Here is a 19,022-nt window from a genome sequence, read left to right on the forward strand (position 1 = left end):
CTCCAAGTTTACTTTTGCCTCTAAGAATTTGCTTTAGCTTCAAGTGATTTGCTTTGTCTCCAAGAATTGCTTTCTACATTTCTCCTTTTTCACTCAAACTCCTCCTTACTCATTTTTCTACAAAACAAAATAAATAATATAATTAAATATTTGAAAATTTGAGAAGAAAGAAGAAATATGTACTCTATACACATAAATTATGCACCTATAATCTATTATTATCAGCAACTTAGAACGACAACATCTTTTGTACCAACTATGTCAGAACTATATATCTAGCAAAACAGGGTTTCACAAAAGACAAAGAAATGAGAGATCTTATGGAAAAAGTGGTGAGTTCTATGACAACAGATATAGGTTAATAGCTCATGTTTTTGATTTTTCTAACCTCTCAATCTCTTTTCAATTCTTTAAGTTGACTGCGTGGAACATATAGTTTTGCCTTCTGTTCCTCTGCATCGATATCATTAACAACACCACGGCATCTTGGAAAGCCACAGTAGCAAGCAAGTTGTTCATCAATAGAGAGATATCTGCAATTTCAGGGCGCACAGATCAGAATATACTTAAAAAGACACTCAATGTACCATTCATCTAAAGGCAAACCTGTAATCATATGTCAGTTCTTCCCATTGTTTTATATCTCTCTTCGCAAATATGATTATGTGCTGATTACCGTTCACAGTAATAGCCCTTGAATAGCAATTTGGCTGCACCACAAAAAACATATAATCACAAAATGAATAAACGAACATCAACACCACACAGATATTAAATCTCTAGAGAGTGCAGTCTATGTTATATGGTCGATTGTGGGCCAATCAAGAAATCCATTTCTGTTGGCAGTGAATACATTGTGAAGCCTTCCTTGTTACTCTTAGAATCTGTCAAGCCCCATGCTGTCTTTTATCTTAATATCTAAGTGGACCAATACCCAGAGATACATATATAAAAAAAAGGACAGGGAAGATGAAGACACTAATTATGACATGTTCCAACTTCACTCGTCATCCTAAAATTGCACACTCAGAACACAGACCTAACTAAAATCTTAGCTTCCATCAGGAATCTGTAATATACAGAGAGAAGGATAATAATACATTGAAAAAAAACGAATGCACAACTTTCGGTGCTTAATATGATTCGAATGAATCAATAATATCTGCTCAACAATACGACTTCAGACCTTTCTAGTGACCTAAATTAATTTTAACATGGAAAAATAATTAATCACAAATGCAACTAATCCCTCCACGCTTTTATCCCTATCTCTTGCACCTTTTTCGCATGATGAGAAAAGCATAAAATTTCACCTAGCACTATATTTTTAATACACCAACACGTTTTATCACCTTAGTCTTTCGATGTTGGATTCACTTTACAGGCACCCCAGGGAAGTGTCTTATATACTCCCTCCGTCCCTATTTAGTTGTCACTTTCAAAAAAATGACACATCTTAAGTATTTAATTACGTGTTGTTTTCGTAGTTGCCCCTAATTATTGCATTAAATGATAGCTTATGAATGTATAGTTAGCTGTAAAGTCAAACATTGGAAATAAAAAATGTAGGGGTATTTTGAAAATTTGGTAAGAAATGTATTGAAGTATAAAAAGGACAACTATGTAGGGACAAAATTTTGTCAGAAAAGACAGTAAATAGGGGCGAGGGAGTACTATTTTAACACATTAGTTTCAATGTTCAGTCTAGGTTCTTCCTAGTTAATTACTGTTATTTAAAATTTCCCTCTATTCACGCTTTACTTCAGCAAAAGACAGAAACCTCGGTATAATAGGTCACAAGATAATCAATACACTAAAGGTGATACTATTCATATAATACCAGGTCAGAAGCTAAATAATAATTCAATGAGGGTAAACAGCAGACGGTGCTACATACTTCACATGAGTGATTAATCAAATGAGCTATGCTTCCTGCCCGTGTTGCATCAATGACGCGTTCATCATCAATTCGAAACATGTAAGTGCCGGCGCCCTGCACATAAAAACTGTAAGAAAAGCTACAGATTGAACTATATAATCTAATACCTTCGGGAAACAACACCCAATTAAAGAACTGACAAGTAATTGGCATGTTTAATTATATCGACAAAGCTACAAATTCAACTTAAGAAGAGACTATTAGATACCAACTAAAAAATTAATATAACCAACAAATATGTATATACAGATAATTATTCGCTTATTCGCTCTTCATGTTTATATGTTAATGACCAACTATCTCAAAACCTTGAGGTGTGGTGAAGCGGTTAATGTATCTTATTATCACTCCCCCGCTTGAAAGACCATCGAAATTGAAAAATATTCATGAAAATGAAAAGTGGGTCACTACGAACTTATGAGCATAACCTTTTTCGTCCACATTATAATATAAATAAAATATTGGGTTGCCGTCATAACTCAAAGTCACGAACACTCAGTATACCAGGGCTCTAATATAATATAAATTACCAACCCTCCAAGAAACCTACGGTGCTGAGAAAAGCTACTAAATGGGTCTGTATCTTTAATATCAAACTTGTAACCACCATTTCACAATTGTAGAAAATAACTGTTTATGGTGATTTTCCGGGGCGGGGGCGGGGGGGGACACTAAAGGCCATGTTATTAATAACTAGAAATTATACCTAATAAGTTGATTTTAAACCTTTCAGCAATAGAGAGCGATGAGTTGATGAAACTTACGACAAATGAATTGTATATATGGTGTTCCCTTCTGTCAGCGACTGGAGCACGAACAATTTCACCAGTATATTCAATTACCTACAGCCACAAAATATGTAGTATGTACATAATTTTTAAGGGAAATAAACTAATCTTTTGGTTTTATGTTTTAACTAAACCACCCATACCATGTCTCCTGCTCTATGTGCTTGTTTTGCAAAGATCCCAAAACCATGTATTCCAGATTTACCTGAGTGCAACATAAGATTAGAAACATGTACAAGCACAGAATGCAATCTGTTTTGCAGACAAAACAGATAACATAATATCTAGGTAATTGCTTAACTAAAAAAACTCAAAAATTAAGCATTATTGCAGATTGTTGACTTTAAATTTTACAATACAAAACTAATTCTGACCAACACCAGGAATGATGTCTTCCATTACACCATTTACCATGTATAAAAGAAGAGAATTAAAAGTTTACTGCTCGAGAAACTTAATCAAAATCTCATTCAATTCTTTGCATAAAGTCGTGCAATAAAGGAGCAGATTACTGTGTCCAATAACTAGAGAATATTAAATTATCAAGTCAAGTGTGCATACATAATTAACAAGCAAATGAGTAACTAGCAACCTACATTACAATAATTCTGCAGTCTTGCTAAGTTCTGTGATAATAGACCATAAGCTATAAATAACTCTGAATATATCAAATATCAAAATATACCTCAAGAATGGCACTAGTAAGAAATATTTGGCCACTAGGCCCACTACTGAGTAGATGTGAGATAGCAATAATTACGTCATAAATTTATAGGATCCATTTATTTTATTTTTAAATTAATCAAAAAGGAGGAAATTCATCACTTATTCTTGATAATGTTCTCTACCGCAATCCTTAGTGTAAGTTGTACTTGACACAGTCTAGAAAGCACTAGTTTATGCTAGTAATTGTGAAGGAGCCAGAATTTTGGGCAAAGAGTTGCGCAATTTTTTGATAACAATCTGAAGGAGAGTTCAAAGCTAGAAATCACAAGGGACCTAAACATGATTATCTTTGAAAAGAAGGGCTTTCATTAATAAAATTTTATAGATCATATTGGCGTAAATTTACAATTGACATTAAAATGCAATATTGACAAGGAAGAATAGATCACAAGTAACCCAGTCACTTGGATCTAGGAGCTTGTAACTTGTAAGAGTGATTATTACTCTGCTGATATTTTATTTTTCAGAAGAAAGGCTAGAGTTTATTCAGAACTAAAAATTCATTTTAAAAAAAAAAAACAGGAACTATAAAAAAATACGCTTATCAAAATAATTAGAAAGCAATAGACAAAGGCAGCATAAACTACAGTTCTAGACGAGAGCATGATAGTCACAAATTTTTGCTTAAATTTATAGGCCAGCAAAAAAAAAGATCAGCATAAAAACATAACTAAACCTCATAAAAACGAGCGCGATTAGATAGCCCAAGTGATGGGTTTATCCTATGTTGTCTTAGGGTATGTGGGTTTGAATCTCGCTCACCCCCGAGAAGTGTTAGAAAAGATACTCATTTGTAAGGCATTTAGCCTAAATATTCAATAAAAACAAAAAATACCAGTAAAACATTCTTACCAAATGCCAGTCTTTTTCTGAAGGTTTTCCTCATATGATTATATTTCTCAGCCATGCAAAGGATGTTATTAGTAGCATCACGGTCACCAGACTTTAACTTTTCAAGTTCAAGAGTTATTTTATAATTATCAACAGTTCTGGAACACTTCACATTGCTCAATGACTCATGTTGGCTGTAGCCCCTGACCAAGTAAGGTCTGTTCTCCACATATAAGCGCTTCAAAGATACAGCAGCCAAAGCTTCTGGTTCTTTCCTTCCTCTTCTCACAGAGGAATTATAAGGCTCTGATAAGATATGAGAAGATATCATCAAACATTTGTTAGAAAAGTAATCCATAAAGACATTAAAGACTAAAGACATACTAATCAAATTGATTCTAGTCTAACCAGGTCAGCCATGTATCAAATTGATTATTGCTACATGGCAATGCATATTGCAGATGAAGTAAACCTGGTCAGACACTAGGAAAAGTTTCAACAAAATCGAACCATAACCAGAATATATAGCTCAACCGGATGCACATGCATTGCTCAACTAATCACTCATCTGAAGTCATTTCATATCATGCATCAACTTCAATCACTTAATTTTGCATGATAAACAAAGTTCATAAAAGTGTAGAAAATAAGGTAAAACCCATCTCTGCAGAGAATCGATAGTCACAAATATGTCTTGTTTAATTTAATATTCATTATTGATTATATTTAACTCTCCCGAATAATCAACAATACAACTCTTAAAAATATATTCTTAAAGTTGAAATATAAGTAAAAATACTTAGCAACTACTTTCTTATAATTTCTTACTACCATTTATCCAAATTCTAGATATTTCTATTTGGATCATTTGTGTGTGTTCAAGTACACATGCGCTTATCTTAACAATAATATATTACAATACCATGTTAATTATGACTCACTCCACATCATATTCCCCTCTCCTTGGGATTGAATTCAACCTTGATTTGAAGTACCACCTTGGTCCCACACTTTCCTCACAGTTCCCTTTTTGAGTGCCCCTCTTGGTTCTTTACATTTCTAAAAGGTAGTAAGGCTTCCTTCACAAATTTAGTAGGGCCCGCCAGTTCATCCTCTTTTCTTTGTTTTTATTGTCCTCCGTGCTTAACCATTTTGTTCATTCAGAAGGCTCGAAAAGCACTCCAAAAATGAAGATGCGAACATGACTTTGGATTAATAATGAGTTAATTATGTACTTAAATCTGTTCATGTATTGGAAGACCCCAAACATCAAATTATGGAGACACAAGGTCTTCATCCCAACTTGAACATCCAACTTCGATTTAAGAATCTTGGAGCACCAATGATTTCCTAACTTTATGTGATTCATCTCGGATTTCTCATAATCATTAAGCAATTGTTCACATTCTATCTTCAATTCTTCAAATCTATCAATTCTCTAACGAACTTCGACAAATAGGTGAGGCTAGAAATTGGGTAAAAAGGGGTAGATCGAACATAGCAGGATTTTTGGTTTTTAAGCCGCCTGATTTAGGTCCAGGTTAAAGGGTTGAAAATGAGCTAATGCAACATGTCTCCATTCTCCGCAGAGAATCACTAATCTCACAAATAAATCCTCATATATTTCCATATTTCATCATTCCTGATATTTAACTCTTCCAAATGCTAAAGACTAGAACTATTTAAATGGATACAATAAAACCTGCCATATGAGTAAAATACTAAAAAGAAAACTTCCGAATTCGTCACAACCAAAGGCTGGAGTTAAAACAGGGGGGCTTATGACATGTGAACATTGGGTGAACTTGTTAATTTATGATTAACATTTATTTGGAGTGTTGCTGATGATTCTCTCTCCATCGATATATATACTCATAGAAATCCAGAAATATAAAAGTCGCTCCACACAACCAAAAAATTGTTGTGACTATCAACTGTGTATCTTGATCAAGGTCATACTGACACCTAGACAGTAAGGTTGATAGGAGGCTGTCTGTCAACAAGTGTATGACTAAATTATATAACATATAGATACCCTACACGCGAATATTAGAACTACAAAGTTAATTCAATGCAACCAGTGCAATATTACAAGATGTCTTGATTTAAGATGGCAACTCAAGAATGATAGTATGTAATGATAATGACTATTGACCACTAGTTTATATCATAACATATTAGTACCTAACAATGAGCGCTATTTTACATACACACACACACACACATATGTGGGTGTGCGTGCATGTATGTATGTATGCATATATATTTGGAACTTACAGCACCCCAGGTACATATTATTCAATCATGCAAGGAGTAGGAAGACAGACACGTAAAACAGATAAAAGAACTATTATGTAAAAAGATAATAATTGAGCTCATTAAGACCATAGTGGTTTCCACTAACCATACCAACTAGCAATGAAGGTTAATTTTAAGATTCTCCATTCTGAGTTCTAATTTCTTCTCATTTATTATCTATTTACAAAGGACTTGGGTTAAAATGCTATCCTATTGAAATTTCTCTCCCGTCAAATCAGTGTTGACTTAATTGTTTTACACTACCAAATAAGTTGGTCAAATACTCAAGTCCCAATTGTGTACAACATTGGGACCGCTTATCTCAAAAGCTTCATAAGTCATAACTATTACTGAGCTTATCAGTTCCTGCACTTCCGCTAGTGTGATTTGCAAAGTCGATACCCAATACACACACACACACAGATAATATGTGTGTGTCTGTGTGTGTGTGTTTTTGTATTTGTAACTAGTGCACATTAACACTTTGGAATAACATAAGGGACTAAACAAAATGTTAGATAATAAGAGTAACTATTCAAACTACAGCAGCACTAACCAGTGCGAGCACAACCAGATGAATTCACAGGAGGAGTGTAGTCGGTGTGTTGGCACGCAGTTCTGTTAATTCTGTCACCAGCAAACAAATGATCAGGAGATAAAGGCCTATGCTTCTTGCAGAAGGAGAGCAAGCGTATCCACTGGTTGTCCTCATCCTCATCTATAGGAATCATATGTAATCTGTCTTCATCCTCAGGCTATATTGATTATAAAAAAATGGGTGTATTATGCCCTTGTAAACTAATAAAACCTTTTAAGCAAAAAATGAGAGCAAGGGAAATTAAAAAAATAATGCTTTTATATACATACCTCAACACAGAATCCAGCTGCCCTTGCACACAGAGGATGATATGCAACATAACAACTACTGTTGGAGCACTGTATTTACCAATGACAAATATCAGTAAACTGAGACAATTGAGACATCCTTGCATACAAAATGGACAATTATAAGACATTATTATGGTGCTGGGATTTATTTAAATAGCTAGTAAGGTGATATTTTACGTGTTGTAACATATCTCCTTCATGAGGCTTCTAATAATGCATTAATATCTAAATATTGTAAGACCACGATGAGCAAAAGTGGACCATGATGCAAATATCTGGTTATGATGTATAAAGGACTTTCAACAATTTACAAAAACTTTGACAAATATGATTCTTTTTTAAGAGTTTACATCTTCAAATTTCGGCACCGAGACAGGTCTGAAGACAAAGCTACAGTTCTATTGCTCTAAGCATCTAAACCTCGTGTGTAATTTTGTAGATAACTCGACCAACCGTTGAGTTTATGATGCATCTAAATATGCATGCACATTGAATATTTTATAAAAGATATTTTAAACAACAATGCTATATTTACAGTTACTGCTCCAACATGGTCCTGTCACCTGTGCCAGGAGTACAAGCTATGTTCTAATATACTGATACTTGATAAGAACTTAACCCTTGTTCACACAAGGGTGGTCTTAAATTATAGATTTCGGACTTCTATTCTTAAAATCTAGGAGAGTTTGTTCGGAAATAAATGACGTAAGTTAGTTTATGTCACTGGGCATATTATTTAGCATATGTATTATGTATGCTGAACGAGTTTAATGGTGTCATTATTGACGGATTTGAAAAATAAAAGATGTAGTGATTATACAAAAACTTAGTGAATTAAAAAATCAAATGTATACCTGGATACAAGCTCCATAAGGAACACCACATACGCTACACAAAAGCTTCCACCGGTCCTACGTGATAGAGAAAATAAATAAACAAAACTGAAAGTGATATACTCATCCAAGTTTTGGAATTGGAACAATTTGAATAACTAGTACTCCCTTTGTCCCAACCTTTCTCTAAACTTTCCTTCTCTATCTGTCCCTCTCAGTTCTTTAATTTTCAAGACTTTATAAATAATAAATTTTAATAAGATAAAAATTACTCCAACCACTACTTTCATCCACTTCCCTACGTTTATCAAATAAATATTAATGAGTACCACCACTTTACCCACTTTTCTTACTTTTCTCACTAGATCAAACAAATCATGTTCTTTTCATCAATTTATGGTTTATAATCTCCAATTTCCATATAGTTAAATTAATACCTCTCTTGCAAAGTGACTTCTGAATACTTATGAGATACTTGCGGACATAGGGGCCACCTACAGAAATAAGGCTATAGATATAAAGTGGATAGCTTGAGACATACCTTGTTAATTCTACTCAGCCCATCAATGGGTTCCATTTTCTTAACATCAGACAAGCAAGTTTCTGAGAAATTGCAGATATGTTAATAAGATAGAATTAATTAATTGGTAAGAACCAACATGCATATGAAATACCTGGTATCCATATTGCACATGCAAGATGAGCCCACCGTCCATCTACTGTTGGCTTCATGGCACCACCTAAGACAAGATACATGAGATTAAATAGATATTCATATATTTTAAACTATTAAATAAGAAAAATTCAATCACCAACCAAACATAGCCAGTATATCCTGCCCTTAAAGCAGGGTCTTGCTACAAGTAAAAGTCAATGAATACCTATAATAGGACAAAGACAGCAGGGTGGGGGAGATTCAGGAGTTCCTGCACGACATAGGTTACAGTACCAAAGTATCCCGTCAATGGGTTCCAGTTCTCCATAGCATCTAGCATGAACCTGAACCAAAACAGTAGTAAAATAATTAATATATTTATAAAATCTTTAAATATAATAGGAAATGTTAGCACTACTGGCAGAATCTTGGTTTTGCACTTCAAATCCTTAAGTGTGCATATTAAAACTTTGAGAGGAAATAACACTGGATCCTTGTCTTATTGCTATTATCAAGATGAGATCCGTAAATAACTACATATCTCTATACATATTCAGATTATTTATGAATAGCACACTTATTACATATAGAATCAGAAAATTACACACATAGGCGACACAGCTGCTATAACCTTCGATTCATGCCAGACACCATATCATTTATGAGGCCACAATATTGTGATGCTGTAAACTATGTTTGGACCAATGAAAATTTCAATTTCCTAGAATGTAAGCTCCTTGAGTTGGCAGTATATTATGGACCTGCCTGATCCAAGATGCCGCAAATTTGAGATTGGCTTAGAATCTTAGATCCTGAAGGTGGTCAGCTTATACCTTTTCACTGAGCTATATCACTGTCAGGATCTCTATTTTAACATTTTATATAAGCAAAAGGCAATTGCCATTAACTGCCCAAGAAAAAATCAGATTGGATAACTTACTTTGCACATAAAAGATAACAGTTTCAGGATATGAAATGATGCACCACAAACATGGCTGATCAACCAAAGTTTCAACCACCAATAATTTCAGCTTACATGTATATTCATAACTAGGAGTAAGGATATCAGTCAAAAGATATTGAAAACTTATCACAACAGTGAACTCACCATCATTCTGCACTTGTCACACTGCAGAAATAGATTGTTCTCGTACTCCTGAAAGATAATATCAGAGTTCAATTTACTCTTCTTTTCCATAAAACAAAATATAAACTTAAAAAATCAGATTGCACAGAAAATAAAGTTACTCAACAGTGGAAACTAAAGCAACAGCAAACATGGCAATAACATACATGACAATATAACCTACTATATGCAAATATAAGTCTCAAAATCTGGGTATAGATGCATTTAATTTTATATTAGAGATGCCTAAAGAACAATATCGCAACAAAATATAATAAATTATGCACTGGACTCTATGCAAATATATGTGCCTCGGTTATAGTAGTAGTGATTAAACAAATAAATGTTATACCTCATCCATATGGCACACATTGCACCTGTCGAGATCATTCCAATTAACATGAACTGGTCGGAAACCAACCGGCAGGTCGTGATGTTTCTTGTCTGGGACCTGGAAGATTTTTGAGGGAAGCTTTGAAGTTGATAGCACCTGCAAATGACAGTAAAAGGACAGTTAGAGTAGAAGGCACAACTTACAACTTAGTTGCATAACTGCCAGTTGATAATGAACTGATAATCTCCATATTTCGCAGAATAATACATGTCCTCCCCACTTCTGTGGAAGGACGATAGAGTAACTTCTCTATCCATATATGGGTGTCATGCACAACGTTGCACGCAATTGTAAAAAAAAAAAAGTATCGACTTGGAACCTTAAATATCTTCCTCAGCTTGCACATTTTTAGCTTATAAGGTCAGATTGCTTTTATCTCTAATCCCTAACAGGACTAGTGGTCTAGGCCTATCCAGTCATAAGTCTATATACTATAAATTTCCTAAAGCAAACATGAAATTCATTATGACAAGAATAAAATATGACATAAAAGATAACTAAACTTCTATGCAAAACATTGTAAGATACACCCTCTCATGCACATGTAGATCAACAGCGTAAAATATTATAAAAGGCAAGTCCAGGCTATACAAACCAATAAATGAGAAAAGGAAAAAGGTTTCTGGACTTAAAAATGGGGATCTCATATACTCTGTTCATAAGATGGAGCAATCTACCATATTCATCACTCATTCCCCAGGAATCCCTAGACACCAGGATATGAGGGAATCTTTACCAGAGATAACAAACCAACAGTGGAGCCACTATATCACAATTCAAAGTTTACTTTACTTTCATATAAATATTCCTGTCACTTGAGAATCATATTGGGCTGGATGTGAAAATGTCAAATACATGATGAAGGTTCACAGCATAATAGTGAGGTTAGGAGTTCGATATTTTATTGCTATCGGCTAATATGAATTTGTGTTTTCTTAGTCCTGAACTTTCGCTAGTAAGTTAAATTCAATTCTGTTCACAAATTTTGAAGAAGTTATTAAACTGCACCAAATTTATGTATATAGACCTGTGAGACCTAACCATTCCATAATTATTAGAGCAAGAAGGGTGCTTTGACCTCATAAAAAGGCAGCTTATCTTAAGAGTCAAGGTATAGACTTTCTACCAGAAATAAGCTGGAAAATTGAGCTAGCATACAATTTAATTATAGTAGATGGCAACAAAAACCAACATCATACTATTAAGTTACAAAGTGTGAACAAAGTGTGTTATAACTTGTAGCCACCACAACTTGAATTTTCCCATAAATATATCACCAAGCTAGAGAGTTGGATCGACATAAAGGAGCATGTAGTGTATACCATCTATGCGGTGATAGATTTTTAACATACCTGCATAATTTTCAAAATTTCAGGATGAGAGAAGCCAAACATCGCGGGACCAGATCTAATAGTACTTTTCAACACACCAGCTACTTTTAAGGCATCATTGCCACGAGAATGCATCTTTCTTATTCTTCTATAAATTTTATCCCAGCAAAAAGTTGATGTTGATCCTTCAAACTGAGAAAAAGAGCAAAAACGTTACCACCAAGTGTAATGCATTGCTAGAAAATAAGGGTATATCTTAAGATGTTAAATGATAACTCCTTTCTAAATGAAATCATTGTCTATTTGAGATATTCCAAAACTCGTTTGACTCAGATTTCTTGATCAAGCAGAGGCCAAGAGGGTCAAACAAAGAAAAGAAATTATAAGTCACAAATTTATGTTGCAAAGTCGTAGTGTTAGAAAGTTAACTTCAATAATACGATAAATGTTTAAAATTAATGATTCCTCAACACTAATTATAAGATACCTTCTCCCCATTTTCAGATGTAACTCTAAATAGAGGCAAGCCTATTGCAGCAGGATCTCGCAGCACCTCCATCTTATATGACATGTGTACACTTGGATCTGAAACTCATTTTACAAAGAGGGGTATGGTTCAATTGACAATAAGCCGGTACATAAACTTAAAAAAAGTGCAAGAAATTTTTGCCAAATGATTCACCTAATATTGAAGGAAACTTTCTCACAGCAGTATATCCATCTGGACAGATATATATATCTTCGTAGAAACAGTCCGAGTCTGAGACAATATTTCCTGCAAGAGACAGTGAACCCATGTGTGAAGCAACATGTTAAATATTGCATGCAAAAAAAAAAAAAATCATATGATAGCAAAACCCGACCAGCGAATTCACCAAATCCTGATCATTCATCTCGATATATGCTAGCACTAAATTAAAGACTTTTAAAATCAAATATGGATACAGAGGTAGAGCATTTAATTTTTGGTGTGCTGTGGTAAAATCAGTACAAGTACTTTTTTCAAACCAATCCGTACAAGTACTTAAATTTCCATTCCTGCACCATTTACAAAGTTATAGTGATGAACCCTAAAAACACATTAGAAGATGCTGGACAGACTGGAAGAGAAGTTGAAGATGTAGTAAGCAACAAATAAGGTGATGTTTAAATGCAAGACGTGAGGCTAATACAATTTCGGGGAAGTTGAAAGCTATACCAAAGCTTTGTACTTGCAAGTCCTCAATTTCAAATGGACAATTCTGGATCCTCTCCAGGGTTCTCTTTAGTTCTGTATCTCTGGTGACCTCGTCATCTGAATCAGCACTTTCTTCATCACCTCCATTAGCACATCCATTACTTGTATTGCTCTTCCGTAACCGTAACATCCTCTTTGGAAGTTTTTGTTTGCTAAGATACCTGACAACAGAAAGCACGATTAATTATTATAATTTTGTTAGCTACCTTTTTCAATTTTTTCTAGCCTCCAGTAAGTCTCAGTTTCCAAATGGCATGTATAAAGATATTCCTTCCACCTTGTTACTATTAGTCGCCAATTAAAAAAGTAAGTTAAAAGATCATACATCTTAGCTTCATCCAAGCTTCGGACAAATCCTGTTTTCTTGCACTTTGTGTGGCAAGAAGAAAGAAGCCCTTTAAGGAATGGAATAGCTTGTTCCATTCTCACCCTGAATAGCACAACATTAAGGGGATTTAACACCAAATTATCAAGAAATACTTAAAATGATATGCACCACTAAAAAGCCATTTAAATGAAAACATTTGTTGGAAATATGGAAAATATCAGACCTAGCAAAATCATGTGTGCCAAAGAATTGAACCAATATTGACTTCTCGCCTGTAATTTTGTTTAGACCTTTACGACCACCAATAACAGATTCATCCAAAACAATTGCTGGCCATGTAGCATGACCTGAAATTGAAAGAGATCATTAAATTCCAAAATATAAGTCAAAATATATTCAAGTTGATCAATGCTAGGCTGGATCTTCCTCAAGGGCTACCAAAGTAAAATGTTCTTTGTTATCTTTTGCTTTTTCTGTTTATGCTCTTTATATGTCAATTTTGGTTATAAATTCAAGTATTCTACTAAGAGGCACAATCTTATGCATAATCAAGCAGCTTGAATAGCCAAATAGGTCATATTACTGATTTGTTCTTAAACATGTTACCAAATGTTTCAAAGCGAGGGGGCATATATTATAGATGTCTATTACATCGTCAATTACACTAAGCATAGTGACTTCACGTTCAGTAAAACTAAAGGTTTCCTAGGCCTTCATAAGAAATATGAATAGCAATATATATATATGTATGTATATATGCATGTATATGTATATGTATATGTATATGTGCGTGTGTGTGCATATTAAATTATATGCGTGTGTGTGTGTTTGTGTGTGACTACACAAGGAATTATGGGAAATTATATATGTAATCTTGTCATGAATCAGCATCACAGATTTTTTGTCAAATTTATAAACATAATCAGAAAGATACAGACAATGCCAGTGAAGGTTTTGCAAAATCCATCAAATACACAATTGTATATGGCATCTGTCAACATACAAGAATTAAAAGAAGAGGACAAAGCATGTAACTATAATGTGCTCAAGTAGTCGGCAAATATATTCAGATTCACATACCACTAAGCTTGGCCCATATAATCTCCCCAGGATCAAGCTCATGACAGTCATCCAAACTAGCAGCCAAAACAACCATCTCATTAATATCAAGATTCTCTGTATTTGAACTACCAATACCATTACTCAAGTTCAAATGTCGCATCTCCTCGGGAGATACAAAAAATTTTATTTTCTCATTTGATAGAATAATATCTTCCTCATCACCGTCCTTGTATTTTACCTACAACGCACCATAGAAAAATCATTATGTAGTTCCAAACAGTGTTAGTTATATGTAAGTATGCATATATGTTAACGAATAATGATTACATGGTGCTTTTTAGATCCCTCATTGTACCGAACAACAGAACCAGTGTACCAGTCGTCATCCAGGGGCCAGTATACCTGTGCATGCCAACGTTCAAGCTTAGAAATTGAATGACATTAAAGATATGAGACCTTGCAGCATCAATATTCTGAAGATATTAACGCCTAAGAGAACTCACCTTGCATTGTAATCCAACCAAATTCGTAGGGTCACACTTGTAGCTCAACCTGTATTCACCAACCACAAATTTTAAAAGCAATATAACTTATATCCAATCCGTTACGATAGGTTCCTGCTTATATTTAAATGATTGGAAAATGCAAAAAAATAAAATTTGAGAAAGTAACTAAACCTAAATATAAGAAAAATATAATCTGAGATTCTGAAGTTCATTCATTATAGAACATATTCACATAATCAGACAATCGACTTACTAGAAATTTGACTAGTGTTTGATAAGTGTAGAAATTTAACCATTTAAGCACTCCCAAATAGATTATTTGGAACAGCAAACAATTTAATTTACCATACTCAACTCAAAGATCCAAACTTTTCTTAAAAAGCAAGTAACAAATGCACAAATATAGTAATTTCCATCACTAGTAACCGAAAAGCTAGATTAGATTAGGTGAGTAAACAAATTTAAAATTCATCGAAGAAGCACAGGAATCACCCATACCAAGTCCATTTTTTCTTGTCAATCAAACCCGAACCCCCAACCTTCTGCCTCGAATTCTCCCCCTTAACCTGCAACTTCCCCTCACCACCGCTTTTCCGGCGACTACTCCGCTCCGAACACAAACTCCTCAACAGACTGGAATCCACCCCCAACCGACTCAGCTCGCTACTCCCCAATCTCCTCCTCTTAACCGACTTACCCCCAACCAAATCATCATCAACACTCTCCGACTTCCCCGCACTCAAATTATCGAACACATTATCCTCATGCTTGTCGCTCCGTCGCGAGTAAATCCTGGTGACGGGAGGCCTCCGATCATCATCGAATTCCGGGAGCTTGCGCGCCTTGACCTTCTTAGATCCGGCGGCGCCACCGCAGGGAGTAGTGGAGGAGTAGAGGTCGCTGACGGCGACGTACTTGACCGGAGTTTTAGAGTGGTCCGATGACATTGGAGAGCGCAATTAGGGTTTTGTGATACACATAAATCAATCTAGGGTTTGTTTATTGGTTTGTAATTGGGAGTGTTTTGGAGGGAGATCCAGGTCGCACCAAAATATCCTCTTTTTTTCCCTTTTCCCGCGGTGAGGGGGATATGGAGGCTTTAACTGCTGCTGCTTATACCTCGTATTAGTATAGTGGAGGTAAAATTGTCTAATCATCATATGCTAAAACTATATGTACTCTAATTTATTGTTTGAAAATTATTTTAATTTGTGTTTGTATTTATCTTATTTTATGTGAGTATTCTTCGCATATTATAATGTTAAACTCATACTTGGTTCATGTGATAATATTTATTATTAATTATGATAATAGATTGAAATTAGATTATAAACAGGATTTAAAATTGAATAATGATAGTGAACCTAAAATATGGATTAAAATTGTATTGGGATATTTTGTAGATATGGATTGTATTTCCTCATTATTTTATATTTTATTTTAAAAGTCGCTCAATTTTTTTCGTTTTAGTGACAAAAAATTGTAGGGTTAATCCACACAAATAAACTTTCTTGTAAAATTCAAAATAAATTCATTTTTTATCGAAATTCGGTGATTCTTGATGTTTCGAAAATCTTTCAAATTCCTACAACTTTGTTTATAATATTTTCTCACATTATGTTTTAAACTGTTCTAAAATTTACAAAACTTATTCAGATCCCTTTTTCACTTTAAATTCTAAATCATATGTTTGATTAATTTCTGTCCGTTATTGATGGGTCATATCTTTTGGAAAGGTCTTTTCTTTTCCTAACCCTTTTGTATTTTGATTTTTCCTATAAAAAGTCGTTTGGAAGATCAAAATAGTCGATTATTGGTCTGGGCAAATTATAATAATGGAAATGTTTGTAATCAAAACTTTGTTTTAATTATCAAGAAAATGCGATTGATAAGAAAAGTATTTTCACATACCCCAATCTTAGTCACGTAAGATATACGATCCCGATCATTGAGAAAATCTGATACATAGAACTAGTTTGCGTACATTCTCGAAACACGTCGATACCTTGTCAAGCTCCGGTTTCACTTGACGAAGGACGTAAACTAGTCCCGTTGAATAATATTTTATGTACTTCCTATTTCCTGTTTTAATTGAAATATAATGGTTAAATCATGAGTAAATTTTAATTTTTGACGGAATCAATAAAAAAAATTTAATTTTCACCAAATACAAGTGCACACATAATTTATTTATCATGTGTAAACCGTGTATAAACCATCGTATAAAATATTAGTAAAATAATTCATAAGCTAAATAGAATTACAATATGTTATATTAGATTATATATTTAATAATTTTTTTGTCCTGCAATCTTCGTATTCATTCGACAACCTGCAGATTATGTTCAACAATATATAAACATTGTAATCAAAATGTAGAACAATTATTTTTATAAATTAGAGAACACTATGTTCTACAATCTATACTATATTATTATACTATAATAAGCCAACATGGGTATAATTTGTCGTCGTACAAATTTTTGGTTTGGTCACGTTGGTTTGGTGATTTACTTTATAACTAAAAGTTTGTTTCACGTAGAGTTCTCATAATCTTACATCTCTAAACAGTTTGATATACTACAAGATAAAAACTCCACCTTTATTCTTTTAAATATAATTTATTAATACTAAACACTAATAAAATGATATTAAAATTTAAATTATATATAATAAATTTAAAATTATATAGCCGCCCGTGCTTTGCACGAGTTTAAGGCTAATATAACTAATAAGCAGAACATGAATCTTAATACTTGTTAAAGTTGGAAAATATTATTGATTGATTGATAATTTTGTTTAAGACAACTTATAAATGATGAATTACATAAAAATTTGGATAATGAAGGATATTATTTTTAATTGAACTAAAAAATTATAACTCGTACTTCAATACTCCAATGTTTTTGTCTACTCCATAAAACCTAACTCCTTAGTCATAATTCTCAAACAAAATTTAATTACGCATTCAAATCAAGCGGATATTCAACATACACGTGTATCTGGTATGCGCATCTTGTTTCCAATCATTTGTTGTACAAATTTGGTATACAAGTGCATCTCTCAAATCTGTTTGACTCGTACACATACACTAGATGCTAGTGCTATTCTGCTCTCTTTAGCAGCCAAATTAAGGATGTCATGAATCCACCTCATTAATTCAACCATATCTTTCATCATTTTTCTTTCTAAGTCCCTTATATCTTAAAATGGCAAATCAAATAAATCTCATAATAGAAAATCATGAAAATCACATACAGTTTCATGATTCACTCGTTTTTTTCCCATTTATTTGTCCGGGCATTTATTCATGTTAATGTACGAGAATGATGATATGATATAATAAAAAAAATGTGTTTATTTATAGTACATGTTTACGAGTATATATCAAATAAGAATATCAATAAATTATTTGACATGGAAAGAAGAAGACAAACACTTTTATGTTGTTGAGGTTGTATCTGCATTAAGAAAATGTGAGCATTGGTGATAAAAATATTTTGTAACCGATTCCCGATATTTTGGACATTATAATACTAATACATTAGTTATTTTGGACATTTTTTTCATTATGTTTTATTTTTCTGTTTTTTTGGTTGTAATGTATGTGCATATATATTTTTTTGTGCTACTTGTTTTCATTACTTACATTTAATTTTAAGTTTTTTGGTATTGTATTTTTTTTATTTAAAGTTCTGCTGCAGAACTCTAGCTAATACTAGAAATAAGATAATGGTTTTAAGGGTTCTCTCTGGAACATGACACCCCCCCCCCCACCCCACCCACAGACAGATAGAGTCTTATTCTACTACAAACCCCCTCAATCTACAAACTAAAAACCCGCTTAAAATATAACCATATTCTGAAGAAAATATCACTAATACAATCTCATCTCCACCAACCCCACCTCCATCTTCACCAACCCCACCTCCGTCACCACCTATATCTTCTGCAACACCGCCTCAGCCTCAGCCTCCACACCCCCCTCTTCTATGTCCGCTACTACCTTCACATCCGCCTCCATATCGGCCGCCCCTTTGTTTCTCTAATTGTAGCGCCTGAAAATCTGCCCATCACAGC

At 33.8% G+C, this 19,022-nt stretch overlaps 1 protein-coding gene across 1 annotated transcript; it reads right to left on the minus strand.

Annotated features, from left to right (window-relative positions):
- Positions 1-388: 388 nt before the first annotated feature.
- Positions 389-16,089, minus strand: LOC108194468 (histone-lysine N-methyltransferase ATX2). Its single transcript, XM_017361413.2, has 24 exons — positions 15,441-16,089; positions 14,940-14,988; positions 14,764-14,838; positions 14,455-14,674; positions 13,598-13,721; positions 13,372-13,476; positions 13,008-13,207; positions 12,492-12,584; positions 12,297-12,394; positions 11,831-12,001; positions 10,437-10,574; positions 10,067-10,114; positions 9,185-9,302; positions 8,978-9,043; positions 8,845-8,906; positions 8,325-8,381; positions 7,450-7,518; positions 7,139-7,337; positions 4,306-4,590; positions 2,871-2,932; positions 2,704-2,781; positions 1,898-1,993; positions 607-710; positions 389-533 (listed from the first exon to the last, which is right to left on the minus strand). Exons 1-24 carry the CDS (start codon positions 15,887-15,889, stop codon positions 392-394), a joined length of 3,108 nt encoding a protein of 1,035 aa, XP_017216902.1. The 5' UTR covers positions 15,890-16,089; the 3' UTR covers positions 389-391.
- Positions 16,090-19,022: the final 2,933 nt, after the last annotated feature.

Source organism: Daucus carota, chromosome 7 (genome assembly GCF_001625215.2).
Source record: "Daucus carota subsp. sativus chromosome 7, DH1 v3.0, whole genome shotgun sequence".
NCBI classification, from domain to species: domain Eukaryota; kingdom Viridiplantae; phylum Streptophyta; class Magnoliopsida; order Apiales; family Apiaceae; genus Daucus; species Daucus carota.